Here is a 23,588-nt window from a genome sequence, read left to right on the forward strand (position 1 = left end):
TTTTGTTGTTTTTTTCCCCCAATTTTTGTTTTGGTTTTGTTACTTTAAGACAATTTTTTTTTACAGTTTTTTGAGGTCTTTGTGTTCAAGGAGAAGCTATTATATTTTGTTAAGAAAGTGTGTGTGGGGGGGAACCAAGAGGCCACCGTGCCTTTATAAAGAAACAAAATAAAGTTTGTACTTTGTTTTCTAAAAAAAAAAAAAATGCCCTACACGCTGTGCTATCACTCCGGACCCCCAGAGGTTGAATTTGGGGGATATTTTATTATTTATTTTCAGCAGCTGGCAGTAAGAAACAATGGTCCAAAAAAAAAAATCACACAAAAACACCGAGAAGTGTTTTGAAAAAGTGCTTTGAGAATTTACTGTACAGTTTTTTTTTAAACAATTTATTTATATGTTGGCTTCTCCATGCTTATATTTGTGTAAAACATTTATACATATTCTTTACAATTTGTACATATATTAAATGGCTGTATCATAAACACTTTCTATGAGATTTTTATAAAAGAAAAATCAAGTAGGGAAAATTACTTATAAAACATTAACAAAAACCCGTGAGAGTGAAGAACAGGATGTTCTCATTTTCATTTGATTTCCTGTTTTTTTTTGGTTTCATTTTATTGGTGCTGGCCCAAACTTCCCAGTTTCTAGAATGTAGTTCTTCGGTGGCAAGCAGTGAGAGGAGTTTAAGGCCGCTGCGGAGGAGGGAGGGAGACGGGCCGACGCGGTCTGTGGGGGCCGCTGCAAAGCTGACAGGGCAGGTCAGGACTCGCTTTCGCTTTGTGCCACTCCCAGAAGTACTCCCTCAAGTACTGAAGAACTCGTTGAAGCTCTCTCTGAGGTACTTACTGAAGCACTCCTAGAGGCACTCAAAAAAGTACTCATTGAGGCACTTGCTGGGGCGCTCACTGAGGAACTCACTGACGTACTCACGGAGGCACTGAGGCACTCACTAAGGTACTCACTGAAGCACTCACTGAGGTACTAAGGTACTCACGGAGGCACTCACAGAGATACTGCGGTACTCACTGAGGCACTCACCGAGGTACTCACTAGAGTACTCCTGAGGCACTCACCGAGGTACTCGCTGCTGCGCTCTGCCTTCAAGAACAGCTGGGCCCTGCCCAGTCAGGCGGCCCCACACAGCTGCCCAGAGCTGCCCACTGAGCGAGGACAGGAGGGGCAGCCCCAGGGTGAGCGAGGACTGCCCAGCACCCTGCAAACCCGGGGCACTGGCATCACGCCCTTGTGCGGTTCCCGGGTCCGAGTGCTGAGAGAGTGTGGGTGCCCAAGACCAGGGAACAGGGGAGGCGCAGGGGCGTCTGGGTGCCCGGGAGAGGCCACAATCCTGAGGGGCTTCATCTTCCTCAGGCACCAAGCAGGGTGACAGAGTTAACCCCAGGTTATGGGCCCGGAGACCTGGTCACCGCATCTCAGCTCGGGGTGCACGCCGGAGGCCCCCGGTTCCTGGGCCCCAGACGTCTGTAAGCACTTGTGTCAGAGATGTGCCAGGGCCGGGCGGGCAGGCGCTCCTGGCCAACAGGCAGCCCAACGGGCTGCAGAAGTTATAAAAATATACAAACATACGCAGTTGCTTATGCTGGGAGAGTTCATACCTTTAACAAAGCAATTAGTAACTATCTGACATTGGGTAAGAACTGGGAGATCGGGGGTAACGTATAAATTACCGATTTATGTAAAATATCAGTGGGGGGAACCCCTAATTTTCCACGCAGAATTTGGGTCATGTGAAGGACTTTCCAAAAATAGACCGTTTCTGTTGGCTCCGACGACAGACGGGAACAGACCGACCTCCCTCCTCTGTCCGCGCTGAGGCCCCGAGAGCAGAGGCAGATGTGGGCCATCCCCGCGGGCGGCTCTGCTGTTCTTCATGGAGACGGGCTGAGTGGCCCCGGGTCCGAGGGCGCCCTCTGGCCTCCCCCTTACATCACCGGGAAGCGGCCGAGGGCCTGCCTCAGCTTCTCCGCGATCTGCGGGCAAGAGCGTGAACACTGTGAGCCCAGGGGCCGTCCCACGCCAGGGCGCTCCCAGCTGCGCCTCCCAAGGCTCCGGCCCCCGCCCCCAAGGATGCAGTCACCCACGCGCAGGCCTCACTGTGCCCGAGCAACATTTCCGAGTCGGCCCCCGATTTCGGCCTCAGAGAACTAGTGTGACCTGCAGTTCTGAAGGGCCCCACAAGGCCACCAGACGGCAGCAGCGATGGTGGACATCAGGGGGCCCAGAAGCCCAGAGCCCACCGGGGACACTGTCTTGTGGAGCTCTGCAGGAAACTTGTCTCGGACACGGCGCCCATCTCTGTGTGGCCACAAGTGCCCAACTGTCCCTGGGTATGCGTGAGCGGATGCCTGTCAGGGCACAGAGCTTGCCACGACATGGGTGCCGACGGCAGGGCTCATGCGAGTCTGGGATGGGCTGGCCCCAGCAGGGCCCCGCTGCATGGAGGGAAGCGGACCCTGGGAACTTTCTGGAGACTGCTACGGGGCCCGGGACGTATTTTCGTCTCTCCCTGAGACTCCGCTGCGGCCTGTGAGCCCTCGCTCCCACAGAGACTGGGGGTGGGGCTCCCCATCGTGCCAGGCTCTCCCAGCTGGAGGCCCCAGGCAGCACGAGGTCATCTTGTGCCCAACATCTCCGAGCGGGGCAGGAGCCTGGGAGCCACAGCACTCGCCCCTGCACTCCTTCCTGAGAACTCAGGGGCTTTGAGAGGAGGAGACAGGCACACGCAAGAGCTCTAGTCTGAGCCAGGGCTGGGGCAGCGCTGCAGTGTGGAGGGGCTGGCCAGCACGTGGCTGACCCAGGACGGATCCCCGGCATCTCCGAGGGCCCCTGAGCACAGAGCCAGGAATAAGCCCGAGCACTGCCCGGTGTGGCCACCAAACCAAACAGCCCGCAAGACAAGTGTCTCGGTCAAACCACGCGGCTCCCGTTCCCACCCCCGGGCCCTCCTGTGGGTGAGGCTGGCCGGCCCCACACTCACCGTCTCGTAGAAGTGCACCTGCTGCTCCAGGTAGAGGCGGATGACGCTGTTGTAGTCGTAGATTCGGTTGCTGTGGAAGTGGTTCATCTCGGCTACAACCCAAACCAAGACACCAATTAGGCGCCGGGCGGAGACCCCGGGTCAGCCCTTGCGTCTCTGCCCAGTATGGACCGGCCGTTGAGAGGCTTTCATCAGAGCGACTGATGCCCAGAGTAAAGGGTCACTTTCTTTCTTTTTTTTTTTTTTGCTTTTGATAGCACAGCGGAAGGGCGTTTGCCTTGCGCACAGCCAGCCCGGCCGAGCCAGGTTCGATTCCTCCGCCCCTCTCGGAGAGTCTGGCAAGCTGACTTGAGTATTCAATATGCCAAACACAGTAACAAGAAGTCTCACAATGGAGACGTTACTGGGCCCGCTCGCGCAAATCGATGAACAATGGGAGGACAGTGTTTGACAGTATTTGTTTTTGCTGTTTGGGTCACACCCGGTGATGCACAGGGGTTACTCCTGGCTCATGCACTCAGGAGTTGCTCCTGGCGGTATTTGGGGGACCATGTGGAATGCTGGGAATTGAACCCAGGTCGGCTGTGTGCAAGGCAAATGCCCTTCCCACTGTGCTATCACTCCAGCCCCAAGGGCCACTTTCTAGATGGCAACGGAACCTGTCCACCGGGCGACTCTGCCGGCAGCCACATCCTGCCCCAAGGCTGTGCGCCAACTGGGCAGCTCTCGATGCCGGGACCCCATGGCACTGCAGGGAGGTCTCCATGCGTGCACAGGATGGGTCACACTGACACAGGGACGGCTGGGTCCCGGGAAAGGGGCCCGAGCAAGTGAGCGGCCAACGTCCATGACCTCGTGCTCCTCCAGCTGCTCTGGCCACGGCCCGCTCTCACGGCACCCCGTCCCACCAGGACAGCCCAGCCCTGCCGCCACAGAGCCGCGGCGCTCACCCTGCAGTGCGTAGGACATGGTGCCCACGCGCTTCACCATGTGCTGCTTCTCCTGCGGGGTGATCTTACTCGTGGCCACCAGCTTATCACTTTCCTTCACCTTCTCGATTGCTCCCTGTGAAGTGGGACATACAGTGAGACTAAGCCCAGCTAGAAGGATCAATCGTTAGTTTATTTTTCTTTGTTTATGTTTGGTTCCTGGGCCACAGCCAGTGATGCCCGGGGCTGATTCCTGGCTCTGCACTCAGGGATCACTCCTGGTGGGCTCAGAGGTGCCGGGGATTGAACCTGGGCTGGCCGTGTGCAAGGCAAGCCTCTCCCCCACTGGATTATCTCTCCGGCCCTCGGCTGTCAGCTTAAAAGCAAACAATGCGAACATACTCTGCAGCAGGGGTGCCACTGAACAAGGAAACGCTCCCCTAGTGAAAGAACGCCGGAAACACCGACATGGAACTTGCTGCAGTCAGAGGAGCGAAGAGGCTGTTGGGTCACACGACACGGCTGCCTGACTAGACTGGAGAGAGCTGAGAGCCTGAAGCATGGGCGTCACGTGTGAGAGGCCGGGGTGCCAGACCTCGGCCCGCACAGTCCCCTGAGCCCCACTGGGTGTGAGTCTCGAGCACAGAGCCCAGGGAAGCCCCTTAAGCACTGCTGGGCGTGGCCTCAACCCCCCTCCCTGAAAGAACAAACGCAACCCTCTCCCAGCGTCACTGGGCCAAGAGGCACAGCCCTGGCTCGAAGAGTCTGAAAGTTGTTCCCAGCCGACTGTGAAGGGGCGCCCGACGAGTCCAGCTCTGGGGGCTCCGTCCCGCCCGCCCACAGGCCTTCAGTGACCTCCCGGGGCGTGTTACCTTGTGAGTGCCGATGATGTCCGGGAAGCAGCCGAGGAAGCCCTTGTACTCGTGGTTACACTCCATCAGGAAGTGCAGATCTTTCTTGGGCTACGACAAGAGAGGGGGCGGCTGTGAGTGGCAGGGGGACTCACTCAGACAACGAAGAGAAACAAAAGTGTGAAAATATCCGAGACTGCCCTGAGCCCAGCCATGAGAAAAACGCATTCCGGGGGAGACGTGGGCACTTGGCCTGGCTTCCTTCCGGCCAGAGCATACCCCTGCAGTCTGGGCAATCGGCCTGGCTTTAGGCCAGGGCATACCCCTGCAGCCTCCCACTCTCCGGGGGTGCTGTAAAGTCTGAGTGCCAACTTGTCACCGCTTTGGGTGGGCCGATGAAACATGCAGGTACTTGGGGCTCACACCAGATGCTGGCATTCAATGCCTCGCCTCAGATACCGTAAAACACTGGTCATGGTTGCGCGCAGAAACCTACCGGCCTGCACCTCTCCGGTTTCCTGAGTTTAGTTTTGGCAGCTCTGAAAGCAGGCATGTTCGTATACACCCCACAGAGGCCGATCCCAGCTCCGGCCCCCACACCGGGCCTCCCGCCTGCCGGCCACCTCTCAGCCCCTAGGCCATCGTTTCCAATGACCATCGAAGCGATGGCCATGCGAGTGTTTGCACTCACTCCTGTGCAGAAGCACTCAAGAGTAGTATCTGAAAAAATTAAAAATGAAAAATTCTGGGCTTCCAGGGGCTGGAGCGGTAGTATACAGTGAACCAGATGTCTGCCTTGCACAGGGCGGACCGGGGTTCAGGCCCAGGCACCCCGTATAGTCTCCTGATTGCTGTCACGAGGGATCCCTGAGCACAGGGCGGGGATATCAGTGCTCAGCAGTCCCTGAACATGACCGGATATGGCCCCCAAACAAACAGACAAACCCCACCGGAACAGGCCTAAGGGCCGAGAGCAGAACAGCTCCCGGCTCCGCCAGGGAGCTACTGTCGCCCGAAGAGAATCGGGTGTGGGCTCCAGGCCCGACAAAGGATCCACCTGGGGGCTGGTGCAGTAGCGGTTTCCCAGCCCAGGTCCTAGGAGGGGGCCGATCCCTCTAAGGGCATTGCCTCATTTCATTTTCATTTCATCATCCTGTTATTCGTCGATTGCCTCGAGCAGGCCCCAGTAACGTCTCCTTCATCCTAGCCCTGAGATTATATTCAAGGCTCTTTAGGAGAATGAGAACCATCATTGTTACTGGTATTTGGCATATTGGGTACGCCACGGGGAGTTTGCCAGACTCTGCCCTGTGGGCAGCCTACATTTGGTAACCTGCCGGTTTGTCCAAAGTATAGTGGCCAGCATAGCTGCCTTCCAAGGGCATCACCTCAGATACCGTAAAACTCTTGCCCCTCTAAGGGATGCCCCAGGATGGGCTGATCGGATTCCTGACCGCCGGCCTGGATGGCCCGCCTTGGGTTCTTCCCTCATCCCGGAGTCCCGTACTACAGAGCCGAGGGCGGACAGCGCGGCATCTGCACGGTAGGAGGGACTCCAGGGTCCCCCACAGAGCCCTAGGGAGACCCCCTCGGATCCCAGCTTAGGGTTCTCGGGAAAGTTTCCCATCACCTGAGTGTAGCCCGAGAAACACTGTTGCCAAATGCAAGAAACAGAGGCAGGTGGGAACAGAAAGGGGCCGTGGGGGGCGACTCCCGAGGCCAGGGAACGCGGGGCCAGCATACCTGCTCCGCCACCAGGGTCGCGATCTCCTCGTAGGTCTTCCCCGCCTCAGTGAGCGCGTCGTTGAGGTCTGTCTCACCTGAAAGGCATCCCAGGACACGGACTTGAAAATATGTTTCCCTGGGCTGGGCAGAGGGCTCAGGGTCCCAGCCCTACTGGGTGCTCCCTGCAGCCTGGAGCTGCCGGGAAGACCCAGTGTCAGGCGGGCAGGGGAGAGATGGCTGGCCGGCTGCTCCTCCCTCCGTCCCGTGAGTAACGCCGCTACAGAAAGCCGCCGGGGCACTGCCAAGCCCCGCCCAGTCATGACCGGCCTGTCCTCGCCTCCTGCCCATCCATCACCAAGGGCCACTCCTTCCCCAAAGGACGGGGACAACCCCACGGCAAGCCCAAGACCAGGCTGTGGCTTCTTTGGTTTGGGGGCCACACCTGGCGGTGCTCAGGAGTGACTCCTGGCTCTGTGCTCAGGGACCACTCCTGGCGGTGCCCGGGGGACTCTGTGGGATGCCTGGACCGCACTCGGGTGAGCTATGTGCAAGGTGAGAGCCCTACCCACTGTCTGATCGTCCGGGCCCCTGATAGCAGTTGTCCCCCCGGTGGCTGAGGCACCTGGGGTCAGATAGTCACCTCAGTGAGGGGAAGGAGACCCCCTGCTCAGAGCTGAGCGGGCCTCGGCCTGCCCCCTCCTGCCAATTCCCTGTGGTGTGGGGGGGGGGGGCCGCTGGCTGGGGGACCCCGTCTGGATTTGCATCCCACGTTTCCTCTCCTGGCCGAGGCACCAGATGCCACGTCCAGCGAGGCTGAGGGGGACTCGCACATGACTCCCGGCTCCAGGCCTAGCTCTGACCGACACCCCCACTGCGGCCCGGTCACCTGCAGTGCCAGGTCGGGGTGACAGACTGAGCCGAGATGCTGCTCGCGGTGAAGAACGGCCCCGCGAGAGAGCCCAGGGCAGATTCCTCGTCCCTGCACAGGAGGGACGGACACGGAGCGGGCAGCTCCCTGGGAACGGGGCACCACAGGGACAGAGGCAGTCTGACCACCCTGCCGGGCCAGCGGGGCAATGCCGGCTCGTGTAGGAAGGAGAAGGCACTGTGCCCACCGTGCAGACTTCCCTCTGGGCTAGGGGGCGGTTACGGACTCCCGTGTTGCGACCTTAGAGCAGTTTGACACGGGAACAGGAAGTCTGGACCGGCTGCACCCCAGGGTTTGGCGGAGAGGAGAGGAAAGCACCCTGGTCTGTGGGCCCGGAGAATCGAGAAAGACGCACCTTGGTAACCGCTGGTGCTGAACACGGCGGCCAGGCTCTGCAGGGCCTTCCCGATCTTCTGGTACTCCTTGGGCAAGGCTGAGAGAAGGGGAGGCGCATGGTTAGCCTGTCCGGGCAGAAAGGAGGAAGCAACACCTCCGGGGAAGGCCGGATCAGCCTGCACTCCCAGGCTGCTCTCACGCCGAGGGTCGCCCCCCGTGGTTCTCAGGAAAAGGATTCTCTCTGAAACTGGCTCTTTGCGGGGGCCGGAGCGATAGCACAGCAGGGAGGGCGTCAACCTTGCACGCAGCCAGCCTGGGCTCAATCCCCGGCACCACCGGGAGTGATTCCCGAGTGCAGAGCCAGGAGGAACCCCTGAGCACTGCTGGGTGTGACGCGAAACAAAACAAAGCAACTGAAAAGAAACAGGAAAAACGGCCCGTTGTGTCCAACCTTCGGCTAAGTCTTCTGGAAGGGACGCGTCTCCCACCAAGCACAGTCACAGAGACGCACACCTCGGCACAGGCAAGCAGCCGCGGGCTCTCCCGGGCTCCTGCTCGGAGACCGTCCCTGAGCACTTCCCATCCCGGCTAGAGAGCTTTCCGGAATGTTCCAGAAACCACACAAGAATAACGGAACAAAAAGGCGTGGTGAACAGGGCAGAGTGAGGTGTCCAAGTGGACTGTGCTCCCCAGCACTGCACCGGGGTGCGTGTCCTCAGGCCAGGAACCGCCTCCTCCCGGGCTGCTGACCGCACAGGCCGGAGGTTTCTGCCGGAAGCTGGGCACTGGCACAGCAGCTCGAGGGCAGTGAAAGGTTGGTCAGCCGGCTGGACCACCAGGCAATGCCAGGCGCGCCCAAGCAGGACGCTGCGATCTCAGGCCCGACACCCAGGCCCCAGCGGCACGCTCACTGCCAGGTACGGACTCTCCCGCCTTCAGCTTCCTTAGTTTTTGGAGGGGACGCTGGCCACCTCAGGGCTTCCCCTGAGGGTACTTAGGACTGCCTGTGGCATTGGGGCACCATGGGTGACACTCGTGCCTCCCTCCTGCACCGTCTCCAGGCCCCACCTTCCGTTTCCTGTCATTCCCGTTATGTTTTATTTCCATGACTACTTCTTTCCACCCTCCGTGAGAGAGGACACACATACACTCCTTCCTGGTCTGCTAATAAAGGTTTAATAATAATAATAATGGTTTATTGCACTGTAGCAATGTCCTCCTGTTGTTAATCGATCTGCTTGAGCAGGCACCAGTAACGTCTCCATTGTGAGACTTATTGTTACTGTTTTTGGCATATTGAATATGTCACGGGTAGCTTGCCAGACTCTGCCGTGCAGGTGGGATACTCTCGGTAGCTTGCCGGGTTCTCCGAGAGGGACGGAGGAGTCGAACCCGGGTCGGCTGCGTGCAAGGCAAACGCCCTACCTGCTGTGCTATCGCTTCAGCCAATGGTATATTAATGATAATAATGGTTCCGAGTGGGGGTGAGTGGGGCTGGAGCGACAGTCTCCGGGCAGGATGCTCGCCTTGTGGTGGCTGGCCTGGGCTCCATCCCTGGAATCTCTTATGGCCCCAGAGCTGCTCCGGAGTGATCCCTGAGCACAGCTGGGTGTGGCCCCAAAACACTGCCTTCTCCACCCCTCCCCCCAAAAACCCCTGAACCGAAAAACCAAAAATAAATAAATAAATAAAGGAAGCAGGCAATTGGGGGCAGGTGGGGACAGGGGGGAGACGAGCAGACAGTCAGGGGTGGGTGGGGACGGGGGACAAGCACGAAGTCGGGGCGGGCCCTGTAACCCCTGCGCAGGGGCGGCTGGGATGGGTTTTCTGGCCACACCCCGAGAGCCAGGGCTGGGTCCAGTGAGCAGCTCTGCACCGAAGGGGCCCAGGCTGACGGTCAGGTCGTGGGCTGGGGAATGACCACAAGGCCGTTCTACACAGGGAGGGGGGTCCCCAGAGGTGCCAGAGCCCCAGCCCCTGGGACTGCACAAGCTCGCTGGACACTTCAGAGGGTCCCTGGGGCCGCATGTGAGCTAAGGCTGCCGCTGGAGCGGGTTCCCTGGGGAGCAGTGGCCGTCACTGCCCCCATGGCCCGTGGGCAGAGGAGACGTCCCGCCCCACTTACGCCCTGTGCAGCGCTTCCAGTGCTCCTGGCCCACGGTCAGCAGCTCCTTCACGCCGTCGTCCATGGCCTTGGTGAACTTGCCCACAGCGTCGCACTTCTGCTCTCTGAGGACACACGTGGGGCGGTGTGAGACGGCGTGGAGGGTGAAGGGGAGGGATCCCCGTGGGGCTGGGTCCGAGCGTCCTGCTCTGGCTTTCCCGAAACAGGCCACGGCCCGTGACCCCTGACACGGGCTCCATCCGCCGTCCAGAGCCCCTTACCGCCTGCCACTGGCTCTGACCTTGGCTGCCTCCCCTCTACTCCCATGTCAATGCCAACTAAAGTATTTCTTTCTTTTTTTTTTTTTGCTTTTTGGGTCACACCCGACGATGCACAGGGGTTACTTCTGGCTCTGCACTCAGGAGTTACTCCTGGCGGTGCTCAGGGGACCATATGGGATGCTGGGAGTTGAACCCAGGTTGGCCGTGTGCAAGGCAAACGCCCTGCCCGCTGTGCTATCTCTCCAGTCCCTAAAGTATTTCTAAGGTGACTCAAATACCACCTCTAGGATGGTTCAGACAGGCTCGATCACGGGATCGCCGTCAACCCCCTGCAACATTAATACGCTCGAGTTCTTCCTGCCTGGTCAGGAAATAAGCCTGCGTACAGCTGGTGAATGCCGCAGCGCTCGGCTCGTGCAAGCCACTTAGCAACCCAGGAAACGCATTCCAACACAGCGCCCAAACACAAAACCAGATCACAGCAGGAAGACTGTAACGTGAAGCTGCTTATGTGTGAACGGATAATTCTTGCTCGTGATGCATACGAGCAGAAGATGGTTCTGTAGACAGTAACCGACATACTAACACGGACTTTCTCTCCGCATGGAGAGATCTTTTTATCTGCCCACTGTTAGGTATTTTTATCTTCTGTCCTTCCTTCCTTTTAAATTTTTTTCATTGCTGTTATTGGTAACACATAAATATTGATTTTTATGCTAAGAAAAATGTCTCTTTAAAATAAAACAACAGACCCCCAAATTTCTATTAGTCATTACATAGAAATTACAAGCACTCCAAATTTCCAACCAAGACTATATATATATATATATATATATATATATATATATACACATACATATATATATATGAAAATCACATGATAAAAATCAGTATCAAAAACAAAACCAGGGCAGAGGAGATAGTACGGGGGGTGGGAAGGGGAGAGGCACTTGTCTTGCACGCGGCTGACCTGGCTTCAGTCCCCGGCATCAGTCCCGAGCCCTGCCAGGAGCGATTCCCCAGTGCAGAGCCACAGATACCTCTGAGCGTTGCTGGGTGGCGCCCAACCCCCTCCCCCCCACCAAAACAAAAACAACCCCCAACCCCACAGCAACAGAGGTGCTCTGCTCAAGGTGCTGCGAGCTTTCACTCTGGAGACCACTCAGGTGTGTCGCTCTGGGACGCTCACCACCCTCTCCTGGGAACCACCCCAGCCAAGGAAAGCAGCGTTCAGGCTGGGGCTAGAGTGTGCACACACACACACACACACACACACACACACACACACACACGTATGCACGCACACGCATGCATGCAAACATGCATACATGTGCAGACATGAACACACACATGCATAACATACATGTATACAAACATGTGCGAACACATGTACACATGTGCACACGTGGCTTTCCGGCTTTCCTGGACAGTGGACCCTGTGTCCTGTCCCACTGCGACTGCAGCAGGTGACCCGCCCCGCCCCATACAGGGAGCCAGGCTGGGCCTGTTCACTCACATTTCGATCAAGTCCAAGTCCGGCGCCTCTGGTTCCATGGTCGAGAAGACCATGACGCCCACCAGCTCGTCCTTCTCAGCCTTCCGCTTGCCCGTCTTCCACTCCTGCAAAGAAAGACGAGGGTGAGCAAAAGGGGCACAGTCCAACCCGCCCTCCCCGCTCGCCCAACAGCTCCTACGCTGCACCCACCCCAGCGCCAACCCAGTTTCGGCCACGGCAAGGGGCCTGGCTGCCAGGCTCCCCGGCCCTTCCCGGGGCAGCTGAGGACGCGTTGCCCCTCCTTGTGCCAACCACCGCACCCACGGCGGGTGAAGCACGGCCCCCGGGTTCTGAGAAAGACCCCCATGTCAGGAACCAGGACAGGCTAGAACACAGTGCCCACTGCAGACCCAGGCCACGCCTGATGGGCTCACATGGACAGCAGACAGACGTGCCACGGGCAGGGCTCTCTTGAGACCCCCCACAGGCCAGGCCAGGCGCTCTCTCCTGGGACCCCCACAGGACAGGCTGGGTGCTATCCTGGGACCCTCCATAGGACAGGCCTGACCCCTCCCCCCGCCACCAAAGAACAATTCAGCCGCCCGGCAGCGTCACTGTCCCGTCCTCCCTGTCCCTGTCCTATCTGTCCTCCCTGTCACCTCCCAGCTCCTCTCTTCTCTGCCATCCTTCCTGGGGCAGTGTGAGCCCCTGGACTGCTGCCCACGGTGGATGCCACGTGGAGCCCCATCCTCCCGGGCACCATCCTCTCAGACCTCCCGCCTCCCACCTGGAAACACTTTCCACTCAACAGCCCACGGACGAGCGGCCCCGCCCTGCTTCTGTTCTGGTCCACCCTGCCTGGGCCCCGCCTGGCCGTGGGCAAAGCCCCTGAGCAGTTCCCGGCCTTCCTTACGCATCCCGGGAGGGTCACCAAGCCCCATCTCGGCTATTTTAGCTCTTTGAATTTTCTACATCCAACATCATTTCTGTTAGCTCCACGAAACAGAGCAACAGCAGTTCTATTTGGGGGCTTCTTTTATTCTCTCAATAACACTCCCATTTTCCATACCGACTTTTGTATACTTTCTTGTATTTGTTCCTTCAGATCAAATTTTTTACGCCACTGTAAATCACCGATTAGATTCTCTTTTCCTGTTTATCGCCGACATAAATATTCCACGTCCCACATCTAGCTACACCTTACTAGCAACTTATTTCTAATTATTTCACTGTAGAATCTTTAGCACTTCTCTAGCCGTGCATCTAGATCAGCTGCCGTTAAGCTCATAATCCAGGTTCTGAGAGCTGTCCGGTGCCACTCTGCCGCTTAGCAGGTGAGAAAACTGGCCTCCAGGGGAAACGCCTGGCCAAGATCACAGAGGGAGTTCAAAGCACAGCCTAACTTGCCCCAAAGTACAGTCCGACTTAGCCCCAAAGCACAGCCCAACTCTCCAAAATATAGCCCAACTCCCTCAAAGCAAAGCCCAACTGCCCCAAAGCACAGTCCAACACAACCAAGAGCTCTGCCTGCAATCTCTTTCTTCACTTCTCTCCTTTATGTGGGTTTTTTTTTCCTTTTTGGGTCAGACCCAGCGATGCTCAGGGGTTACTCCTGGCTCATGCACTCAGGAATTGCTCCTGGTGGTGCTCGGGGGACCATATGGGATGCTGGGAATCGAACCTGTGTCGGCCATGTTGGCAGTGTGAAAGGCAAACGCCCTACCCGCTGTGCTATCGCGCCAGCCCCTTTTATGTGTTTTAGGGACTCACCCATCAGTGCTGGGGGCCAAGGGGCTATGAAGCAATATCCAGCCTTTGAGCTGTCTCTTTGCCATCCTCCCCTCTTTTTAATATCAAAATACCAATAGCTTGAGTTTTCATATTTAGACAGGATGCAACTTCAGGGGTGGGGCGGCAGGACAGCAGGGCAGGCTCTTTCCTTGCACACGGCCGACGTGGGTTTGATCCCCACAGCCCCCCATGCCCGCCAGGAGGGATCCCTGAGCACAGGGTCAGGAGTGAGCCATGTACTGTCGGGCGGGTGTGGCTCAAACTCCAAAACCGAACAAGACCCGAAAAACCCACCCAACCTTTAGGAGTATTGGCTCATCCGATTCCTGACACGTCAACCAAGGAAGCCCATGTTAAATTCCTGTGGGATTTGAACCAGGAAGGAAAGGAATACGGAGGCTTCTGTGTAGTTTTTGTAACCGCAAATTAGCAACGAAGATTTGCAGGGCCGGGTCCCACAGCCACATCTGCGAGACCAGCCGTGCTGAGTATCACATCTCTGCCGCAAAAGGTGTTGAGATCAGCTGCCAGGGCCAGGCCCAGAACAGGCAGATCAGGGCACAGGGAGAGGCCACAGAACAGCCCCCACTTCCCTTCCTGGTGACCTCCAATCGTCAGGAGGGTCTGCACCTGTGGGCACGAGGGGGCACTGAAGGGAAGGCCCAGATACTTGTGCCGCTGATCCCTAAGAGACTGAATTGCATTCACTCTGACTCTCCAAAAGGTCTGAGCAAGTGAACCTCTTCACACTGCAACAAGTTATCTAATATTGTGATTTTATTAAGCACAAAAATAATTTTGTAACTCTTTCTTTTTCCAGGAACATAGCAGAAGTCATATCTGCTATTGGTACCTGAGCTAACAAAAGCTGTCAATCTTTAGATGGTTTTCTAGGCTACGTAGTGCTTGTGATGATAGAGAAAACCTCTTCAGACTATAAAAAGATACAATAAATCGTCTAGTAAAGTTGATCAGGAGAGAGTAATTTCCAAAGGTACCAGAGAGAGCACTTCCCCATGGTCTCCAGGGAGAGCCAGACCTGCTGGCAGTGTCTTCCATGGGAACAGAGAGTATGTCTTTGCCCTTTTTGCAGGGGGAGGGAGGGAGGAAGGGAAGGAGTATGGAGGTGGAGGTGGGTGGGTGGGGAGACCCATCAATGCTCAGGGCTTACTCCAGCTCTGTGCTCCGGGTTCATTTCTGGTGGGGCTGAGGGGAACATACAGGGTGCGGGGACTGAACCTGGGTTGACCTCGTGCAAGACGAGACTGCCCAAAGCCCTGGGCGCCCTCTCGGGGTCCTGACAAACCACCCAGCTGTGACCAGCCGGGCCTCGTTTCCCCAGCTCCGTGAGGGTCATGTCCAGGGCAGTGCGGGCCATCTCCACAGCACGTGGGGAGAATTCCTCAGCCGTCACGCCCCTCTGTCCCCGGGCCACCTGGGAACCCATCCCATAAGTGCCGCCCCACAGGCTCAGGGGAGACGAGAAACAGCCCACGGAAAGAGAGAGAGGGATACGGACCCCGGCCAAGACCCACCTTCTCGTCCCGGAAGTTGAGGAACTGCTGGAACACCTCGCTCTCGGAGATGACCGGGTGGCGACACATCCTGGTCATCCAGGCCTGCAGCCGCTCCATCCGCATCTTGATAAACTCCTCCTCGAAGCGACCTGCAGGGGAGGACCAGAGGGAGGACGGGTGTGGGACAGGCCCGGTCACCGGCATGGCCACTGGACAGCCCTTTCTTGCTCCTGGCTTCTTGAAGGATTTTTCTACTTAGCAGTAACCCGGGGTAGTTTTTTTTTTTTTTTTTAATAAATTAAAAACAAGCCAACTCCCAGTACTCCTGGAAGTACTGGCAATCACCCGCATGAACCAACTCCAGGACCACCCCGTAAGCGCTACTACCAGTCTTGCTTCAGAGACCCATAAATAAATCTCCGAAGAGATCAAAAGCCGCAGTTAAGCTTGGACCCATGCATGGCTGAACAGACCAAGTCAATTGGAGGGGGGAGAGGGATGGGTTGGCCTGTGCCTGCCCAAGCAGAGCCTCCGGCAGCTGCCTGATTCCACAATCCAAAATTGTGTCATACCCCCAGCCTGAATCCACCGTCTCAGGACAGACCTCACCAAGATATAATCTGCTGAAAATTCAGGTATGCGGGTTTTGTGACTGAAATCACCAGCCTTTCTCGGCGCCAGAATGGGCTACCTTCCCCCACCTCCCTGTACTTCTGGAAGCCTTAGCAGTCACATCCACACCCCAAAGTGGCCACCTAATTGAAAAGCGACTCCAGCCTTACCGTCCCCCCAAAATACTGAAAGCCCTGAACAAACACCATAATCTTTTAGCACCTATATTGCAAACCATAAAGCACAAAAGGAAAAGAAGGGAGAGAGCAAAAAGGAAAATGCCTCCTCTAGGGAGAGGCTGGGGGTGGGGGTCTAGGGGATTGTGGGAGGGAAACGGGACACTGGTGGTGGGAAATGTACACTGGTGGAGGGATGGGTGCTGGATCACTGTATGACTGAAACCCAATTATGAACAGATTTGTTATGGTCTATCTCAAGGATCACTGTCACTGTCACTGTCCTCCCGTTGTTCATCGATTTGCTCGAGCGGGCCCAGTTACATCTCCATTGGAGACTTTTGTTGTTACTGTGTCTGGCATATCAAATACATCACGGGTGGCTTGCCAGCCTCTGCCGTGTGAGCGAGATACTCTCGTTAGCTTGATGGGCTCTCCGAGAGGGGTGGAGGAATCGAACTCGGGTCGGCCATGTTGGCTGCGTGCAAGGCAAACGCCCTACTGCTGTGCTATCGCTCTAGCCCTCATATTTAATTAAAAAATTTTAAAAAAAGGTAATGTGGAGTTCATGCCCAATTCAATCAGTTTAAATGATGGCTGAATAAACAGCAGTACTCCTACATTAAAAAAATAAATAAAATAAAAACAAGTCACCCAGTGACTGTCCAAAGACCCATGGGAAAAAACAATAAGACTGAAATTCCCAATTAACAAGCTTTTAAATTGTGAAGAGAAAAAGTGGAGCATCAAAGTCTCTAAGGATCCCTGTGGCACGCAACACATTTAAACATGAATCTTATTTCAATGGGAAAATATTATATACTAACATCATGAAGTTCCTGTGTGGCCATGCAAAGCCCAAGAAAGAGAGTGCACCATGAAAGCCAGTGAGGGTGTGCTGTGGAAGCCAGTCAGGGCGTACTATGAAGGCTCTTGCAATACACAGATATTCTGAGTAAGGTGAGACTGTTCAGAGAGCTCAGATTTGACTCCATCTTACGGAAAGTAACTCAGGGCTGTAGCCATTCTCCCCATTTGCTGCTGCTGCTGCTTCTTCCTTTTTTTTTTTTTTTAATTTTTATTAGTGAGACACCATGAGGTACAGTTGTAGACTTACAAATTTTTGTGCTTGGGTTTCAATTACACAATGATCAAATACCCATCCCTCCACCGGTGCCCATTTCCCACCACGACAGATCCCAGTGTCCCTCTCCACCCACCCACCCCCCATCCCACCCCGCCTCTGTGGCAGGGCATTCCCTTTTGTTCTCTCTCTCCTATTGGGTGTTGTGGTTTGCAAAAGAGGCAATGGGTGGCAATCATGTTTGGTCTATAGTCTACTTTCAGCATGCTTCTCCCATCCTGGGAGGATCCTCCCAACACCCTTTATTTGGTGCTCCCTTCTCTATCTGAGCTCCCTTTTCCCCTAGCATGTGTGGCTGGTCTCCAAGCATAAAGTAACAAAATAGGAGACTAACACCCAGTTGCTTCTTAACTATGTTAACTGAAAACAGAATTAGGACTTCCCAGGAGCGCAGTAAAGCAAAGGCCCAGGCTTGGACCCTCCCCCGGAAAGGCAGTGCCTGTGTGGTATTTCTGCTTTACAAGTAGAAGCCTGAGCATCAGGACCACCCAAGGCAGCCTTCCAAGGCCACAAAACGAAGTACCCCCCCCCCCCATCTGACAGCAGCTGTACCAGTGCCTGCCACCGCTGTGAGGGAGCTAGCGCCTGGCTGTGGGCTCCCTGGGGTGCCCGTGCTCCAGGTGAAGGCTCTGTGGGTGGGGGTGGGGAGCAGCTGCGGCCTCCCCAGCGCACACAATGCTGCCGATTCAGGAGCAGATGAACCGGAAGCCCCAGCCTGGCAAAGCTGCCAGGCGGAGCTGCAACAGGAGGCGGTGGGGGCGGCCAGCCACAGTCCCGGCCCCCACTCAGACATGCGTGCAGACAGTCACGCCTGGCTTGGAAGGACGGTGACTGAGCACGTAGGGAGCAGTAAGAATGACCTTCAGAGAAGAAAAATAAGACCTTAGGGCTGCTGATATTTTTCTCTTTTTCTCTAAAAAGTCTAGTCTTGGGGCTGGAGAGAGAGCACTGTGGGTAGGGCGTTTGCCTTGCACGCTGCCGACCCGGGTTCGATTCCCAACATCCCACATGGTCCCCTGAGCACCGCCAGGGGTAATTCCTGAGTGCAGACCTAGGAGTAACCCCTGTGCATTGCCAGGTGTAACCCAAAAAGAAAAAAAAAAAAGTCTAGTCTTCAATTAAAAAATAAAAAAAGATGCACCAAGAAAAACTGTGGTGTGAGCAGTTCTCAGGGAAAAGCACTCAATGGGGACAGCCTGACGACAACGGTGATAAAGGCTGAGGGAACTTGCAGAGAAAGTGCATCTTCTCAGGCTGGAACCCTGGGGGGGTGCTTTACAGCCCTCCCAGGGGGTCACGACACATCACCCACCCACGGTCAAACCCACAGCTACAAAACTGCTCAGGAAATGCCACTGCGAGCCCAGGCTCCGGGGAGTCCTCGGTCATAACCCCTCCAGCATCCTCCACGATGGAACTAGCAGGCACACAGGTCTTCCAGAGAAGCTCTGGGGGCCTGAGACACTGAACACTGTGCAGGGTTGACCTGGGCCAGACCCTACACGGCTACTTGAGTACCGCCAGAATCACTCCTGAGTGCAGCGTCCTCAGTACCACAGGGAGATCCCCAAAGGCAACACACACACAGGCCAGAGGCTTTTGGATGCAACAGGCACTGCAGACAGGACGCCAGCCACATCTTGATCACATGTAAGACATCTTATTTGGGGGCTGGAGCGATAGCACAGCGGATAGGGCGTTTGCCTTGCATGCGGCGGACCTGGGTTCGATTCCCAGCATCCCATATGGTCCCCTAAGCACCGCCAGGAGTGATTCCTGAGTGCAGAGCCAGGAGTAACCCCTGTGCAACGCTGGGTGTGACCCTCCCCCCCTCAAAAAAAGACATATTATTTGACAGAAGATGTTTCCGGAATAAAGAATTCAGAAAATTAAAACAAGAAAACAACGTAATACAAAGGGGCAAAAAATCTGAACGGGGAGCTGGATAGTCCGGGAGTTGACGCTTGAACTGCACGTGGCTGGCCCGGGTTTGATCCCTGGCAGCACATACGGTCTCCCAAGCACCACCAGGAGTGATCCCTGAGTACAGAGTCAGGCGTGATCCCTGAGCACCACTGAGTGTGGCCCCAAAGAAAACAAAAAGAAGGAGGTGAACAGACATGGCACCAAAAAAAAAAAAAAAAAAAAACCAAATTGCAAGGGGCCGACCTGGGCACCCCATATGCTGATCAGAACCAAACAAGATAACATATTCCTGTTAGGTTATAACATGAGCAAACAGGGGAGGGGAGATAGGACTGAGAGTGCTTGCCTTGCGTGTGACTGACCCCAGTCTGCTCCCTGGCACCAGAGTCCCCTGAGCACTGCTGAGTACACCCTGGTGGCCAGGACGCCCTTAGCCCCGTCTCTTGGGCTCTGAACTCAACCGGCCAGCTGAGAACTGCTGGGAAGTGTCGCTGGGCCTCCTGGCACTATCTGGGAGCTGCCCTACGTTCCCTCCAAAAACAAAACAAACACTGTCCTCCTGTTGTTCATCGATTTGCTCGAGCGGGCCCAGTAACGTCTCCATCGTGAGACTTGTTGTTACTGTGTCTGACATATTGAATACGCCACGGGGAGCTTGCCAGGCTCTGCCATGCAGGCGAGATACTCTCGGTAGCTTGCTGGGCTCTCCGAGAGGGGCAGAGGAATCGAACTCGGGTCGGCCATGTCGGCCGCGTGCAAGGCAAACGCCCTACCCGCTGTGCTATCGCTCCCCCAAAGAAAAGAGAAAGGATGTGGAGACCCCCGACCTTCCATTACTTTCCACCCAGCGCCCATGGGAACTGCACGGTGCCCCTGCCAACCGTCTGCTCTCTCCCCACCCCTGCAGGTGCCAGGGTTTGAACCCAAGGCCTCGCAGATGCAAGGCGAGCACTCTACCCCTGAGCCGTATCCCTGGCCCTAGAGGGGCGATGTCTCACACATTAAACCGACATCAACCACGTGCATCCGTCTTTCCACTCCTTCCACTTTCATCTACTCAGGAGAAACAACAGCTGACGTGCCTACGATGACCTGCAGACAAAAGTTTACAGCAGGCTTTTCTGTAACTGCCCCAAACTGGAAACCCCAATGTCCTTCAGCGAGGGAACAGGAAAACCATCTCGGAGACCATCCACACGCTGCAACGCTGCAGAGCAAGAAAAGCAGTAAAACCACCGCGACACGCCAAGTGCCTGCGGCTGAGGACGCCTCCCGTGCGAGGAAAGCAGCCCCACGCAGAGCCAAACAACGCGCTCCGTTCATGCCAAAGCTCGCAAGGAGGCGAACGCACGGAGACACACAACGGACCGTCCACGCCGCTGCGGGCTGCAGCTGGGAGGGGTTGGGTCAAGAGGGAGCGTCTGGGGGCAGAGAGATAGTAGTAGGTTAGGCAGGGCGATTGCCTTGCACGCAGCCAGCCTGGGCTCGATCCCCGGCATCCCCTATGGTCCCCCAAGCCTCGCCAGGAGAGATTCCTGAGTGCAGAGCCAGGAGAAACCTCTGAGCATCTGCAGGTGTGGCCCCAAAACAAAACAAAACAAAACAAAAGTTAAAATAAAAAGAGGGAATTAAAAAAAGAGAGTGGGCGGTGAAGGGTCTCTCGGGAGGGTCGGCGGGGGGAGGAGAGGGCCCATTAATGAAGACGATCCACATGCCCCAGCCCCTGCTTCCCTGTGTACGATGGTGCCTCCTGCCTCACAGAGCACTTCCCAGGGAGCCGGACCGTGCTGCCACTGCACCAGGGCATGCCTGAGACCAGGCAGCTGGTTTGGACGCCTTCAGCCCCCACCCCCCCGGGTGAGCCCCATGACTTTCTCCTCGGAGTCCCCTTCCCCTGTGACCGCGGCTCACGCGGCTGCACCATCTCCCACTCGGCTTCAGCCGCAGCTGGGCTGGGCCGGTGCTGACCAGCAGGTTCGGTTCCGGAGGGTCCAGAGGAGGGAGAGCGATGGGCACCGTTTCCCCACGCTTCTGAGCGAGGCTCTCCTGGAGCGGACGGGCCATGACATCAGCGTCGGGGCCGAGCGTGGGGACGGGCGGATAATGCCGACCTTGTCGGGCCGCGGGCAGGCGGCACAGGGGAGAAGCGCCAAGAAAGAGGCTTCTGTGCCCGGCTGCTTCCTCGGCGCCCGGCCCAGCGAGGCTCAAAGCTCGGCTTCTTCAGCCTGACGCTGTGTCCTCCCGCTCTTCTGTGGCACCCGCTGGCTCTCGGCCTGAAGCTTCGCTGCTCTTTTTTTTTTTTTTTTGGAAAAAAATTGCAAACTGCAGTATAGGAGAACAGGAACTCTGATGCTCCAGATGCAGCCTGAGGGACCTGATGCAGAATAAATGCCACACTGGAACCTGAGAGCCGGGCCCCGTGCCCCGGAGAGGCCGCGTTCGTCCCTGACGGAGAGGACAGGGTTCGGAGAAGGGCCGGGGGTGGCCCTCCCTTTACATGCCCGCGCGCAGGGGCAGGACCCCATGATGCCACAGGGCACCAGAGCACACATGGAGTCCCGGCACGGGCTGGGCCAGCAGCCCAGCTCACAGGACAACACTGGACACAGCACGAACCAAACTCACTCCCAGAAAAGCAAGTCCCCTTCGCAGAACGTTTCAGAAAACAGCAACTAGGCCCTGAGGTGAAAGGTGCTGAGGAGTTTGCAGAAGAAGCCTCACGTGCCTGTCTCAGCCGGGGCACGGAGTGACGCCGCCAGGGGGACGGGCAGAGCGGCTAGGGTCATGGCGTGGCCTGCCCTCTGCCCTCTGGCTATGAGGGTCTCGGTGCTGCCCCAAACTCCTCCCCCCTGTGGCTCCCTCCCCCATCCCCCTTCACCGACTACGCATCTCTTCTCCCTGGGATCTCACTGGCCTTGGGTCCGTGTTTCCTCCCTCGCCTGAGCTTTCTGGCCATCCCTTCATTCGCGTCCGTCACCCGGACAAATGCTCCAGCTATAGGCCAGAACTCTCCCCAAAGTCCTCTGGGAAGCTCAGTGTCCTTCCCAACTCCTATCCCAGGAAGCACAGACGAGAGTTGGGAACATGAGCTCAAGTTCCCTGTGAGGCTGACGATCAAATCACACCCAGACTGGAGATAGGGCCCTGGGCAGGGCAGAGACACGGCCTTGGGGCGAGAGGCTGCACATAAACATTCAAGTGTGAAAAAACTCACAACGACCAAGCAGAAACCCGGGCTGCTTCCTACACGAAGACGCAGCGCTGAGCTCTGGCCTCCTGGCGTCTCCGCGTCTACTGCACGCCGAGGGGTCTGTTACGTCTCCGGGTCATTTCCCACAGTCATGGGAACCCGGAGCGCAATCAGACAATGACATTGTGAGCACCCAGGCTGTGTTCACAGAACTGTGCCAGGGCCCTTTGCGAGGGTCCGTCTCGAGGTGACGGCTCGGCATGAGAGGAAGCGGACACACTGTCCCAGAGTTTCCCAAACGAGGGCCTGGGGGCCCCATTCAGAAAGATGGGAGTTAATCTCCCCTGGCCCCCGGAATCTGCCTTCTCCAAACAGGCAGACGCCAAGCGCCTCCCCAACCGTGCCAGGGGAGCCCCCCACCCCGGCCTCGGGGCGTCCCAGAACCCCCATTTGGGGAACGCCGCGCTGACCGGGGTTCTGGGTCGCACACTCACCCGTGACCTGCTTGTCGGGAAGAGACGGGATGGGAATGGCCGAGCCGAACTTCACCAGGAGCCGCTCGTAGAGCCAGTCGAAGTGCTTGTACCTGTGGTTGACGGAGCGGTTGGTGTTCTAGGAGAGAAGGACAGAGAGGCCCAGTGGCGGCGGCTGCGCGGGGGGCAGGCCCGGGACCCCGCCCAGCCTGGCGCTACTCCGGCACTCACGGTCGGCGTGAGCTGGTACTCGATGTAGCTCTTCAGCCCGTACATCTTGGAGCCCTTCTTGGGGTCCGCCACCACACAGTCGAATGTCGAGGTAGGGTAGACCCACATGGGGCCGTAGTCTCCGACCTGCCGCGTGCGGGGACGGGGGCTGGGTTAGGGGGGCAGGAGACTCCAGGGGCATCAGACCCTGCAGCTGTTCTCCCCAGGACGACACATCTGGCTCCCTGGGAGGGGGGTGGGGCCCCCAGGGGTGCGGTCGAGTGAGCACCTCGGCTGTCAGGGACGGAGGCTGGTGGCCTCCAAGCTACCAGGGAAATAAAACCCAAGGAGCAAACCTTCTGCCGGGGACCGATCACTCTCCTCTGCTGGCCCTCGAGAGGCGGAGGAGTGAAGGCTCAGAGGGGTGAGGCCGGCCGGGATATGGAGGTGGCATGTCCAGCGGGGTGGAGGGGCTGGAAGGCTCACGAGGGCCCCCGTCTATGGCTCTGCTCTCGGGGTGACCCCACCTCGCCCTCTCCGGGTGGTCTGGAGACACGGGTCTTTCCTCAGCACCTCCCCCGTACCTCCCTCCTGTTCTGTGGGCAGCTCACAGCACCCCCCGCTGGGCTGACTTAGCCCTGTCCCACCCCCACTGGGCCTGGCCACCAAGCGCCAGAGAAACCCAGAGGTCGGCTGCGGGTTTGCTCTTCTACTGAGCTTTAAAGCTAAGGAAAAAAAGCAAGGTGAAACAAAAGTGTTCGATATTTTTTAAGTCCTCAAAGAAGGAAGGAAAATAACCAGGAGCTGGAGCAACAGTATGGTGGGTGGTATGTTCGCCTTGCATGCAGCTGACCTGGGTAGCGATTTCCGGCACCCCCATAGGGTCCCCCAGCCCGCCA

At 57.0% G+C, this 23,588-nt stretch overlaps 1 protein-coding gene across 2 annotated transcripts in view; it reads right to left on the minus strand.

Annotated features, from left to right (window-relative positions):
- Window positions 1–337: 337 nt before the first annotated feature.
- Window positions 338–23,588, minus strand: part of SNX9 (sorting nexin 9) — a 75,322-nt gene continuing 52,071 nt past the window's right edge. For both annotated transcript variants that reach the window (XM_056125920.1, XM_056125919.1), the window contains exons 8-18: window positions 22,711–22,836; window positions 22,501–22,618; window positions 14,977–15,107; window positions 11,672–11,775; window positions 9,896–9,999; window positions 7,790–7,867; window positions 6,525–6,601; window positions 4,803–4,892; window positions 3,952–4,066; window positions 3,002–3,093; window positions 338–1,994 (exon numbers count right to left, since the gene is read on the minus strand). In XM_056125920.1, the coding sequence (XP_055981895.1) occupies window positions 1,947–1,994; window positions 3,002–3,093; window positions 3,952–4,066; window positions 4,803–4,892; window positions 6,525–6,601; window positions 7,790–7,867; window positions 9,896–9,999; window positions 11,672–11,775; window positions 14,977–15,107; window positions 22,501–22,618; window positions 22,711–22,836 (1,083 nt within the window). In that variant the 3' untranslated portion in view covers window positions 338–1,946. The remainder of the gene's footprint in view (window positions 1,995–3,001; window positions 3,094–3,951; window positions 4,067–4,802; window positions 4,893–6,524; window positions 6,602–7,789; window positions 7,868–9,895; window positions 10,000–11,671; window positions 11,776–14,976; window positions 15,108–22,500; window positions 22,619–22,710; window positions 22,837–23,588) is intronic.

Source organism: Sorex fumeus, unplaced genomic scaffold (genome assembly GCF_029834395.1).
Source record: "Sorex fumeus unplaced genomic scaffold, SorFum_2.1 ptg000061l, whole genome shotgun sequence".
NCBI classification, from domain to species: domain Eukaryota; kingdom Metazoa; phylum Chordata; class Mammalia; order Eulipotyphla; family Soricidae; genus Sorex; species Sorex fumeus.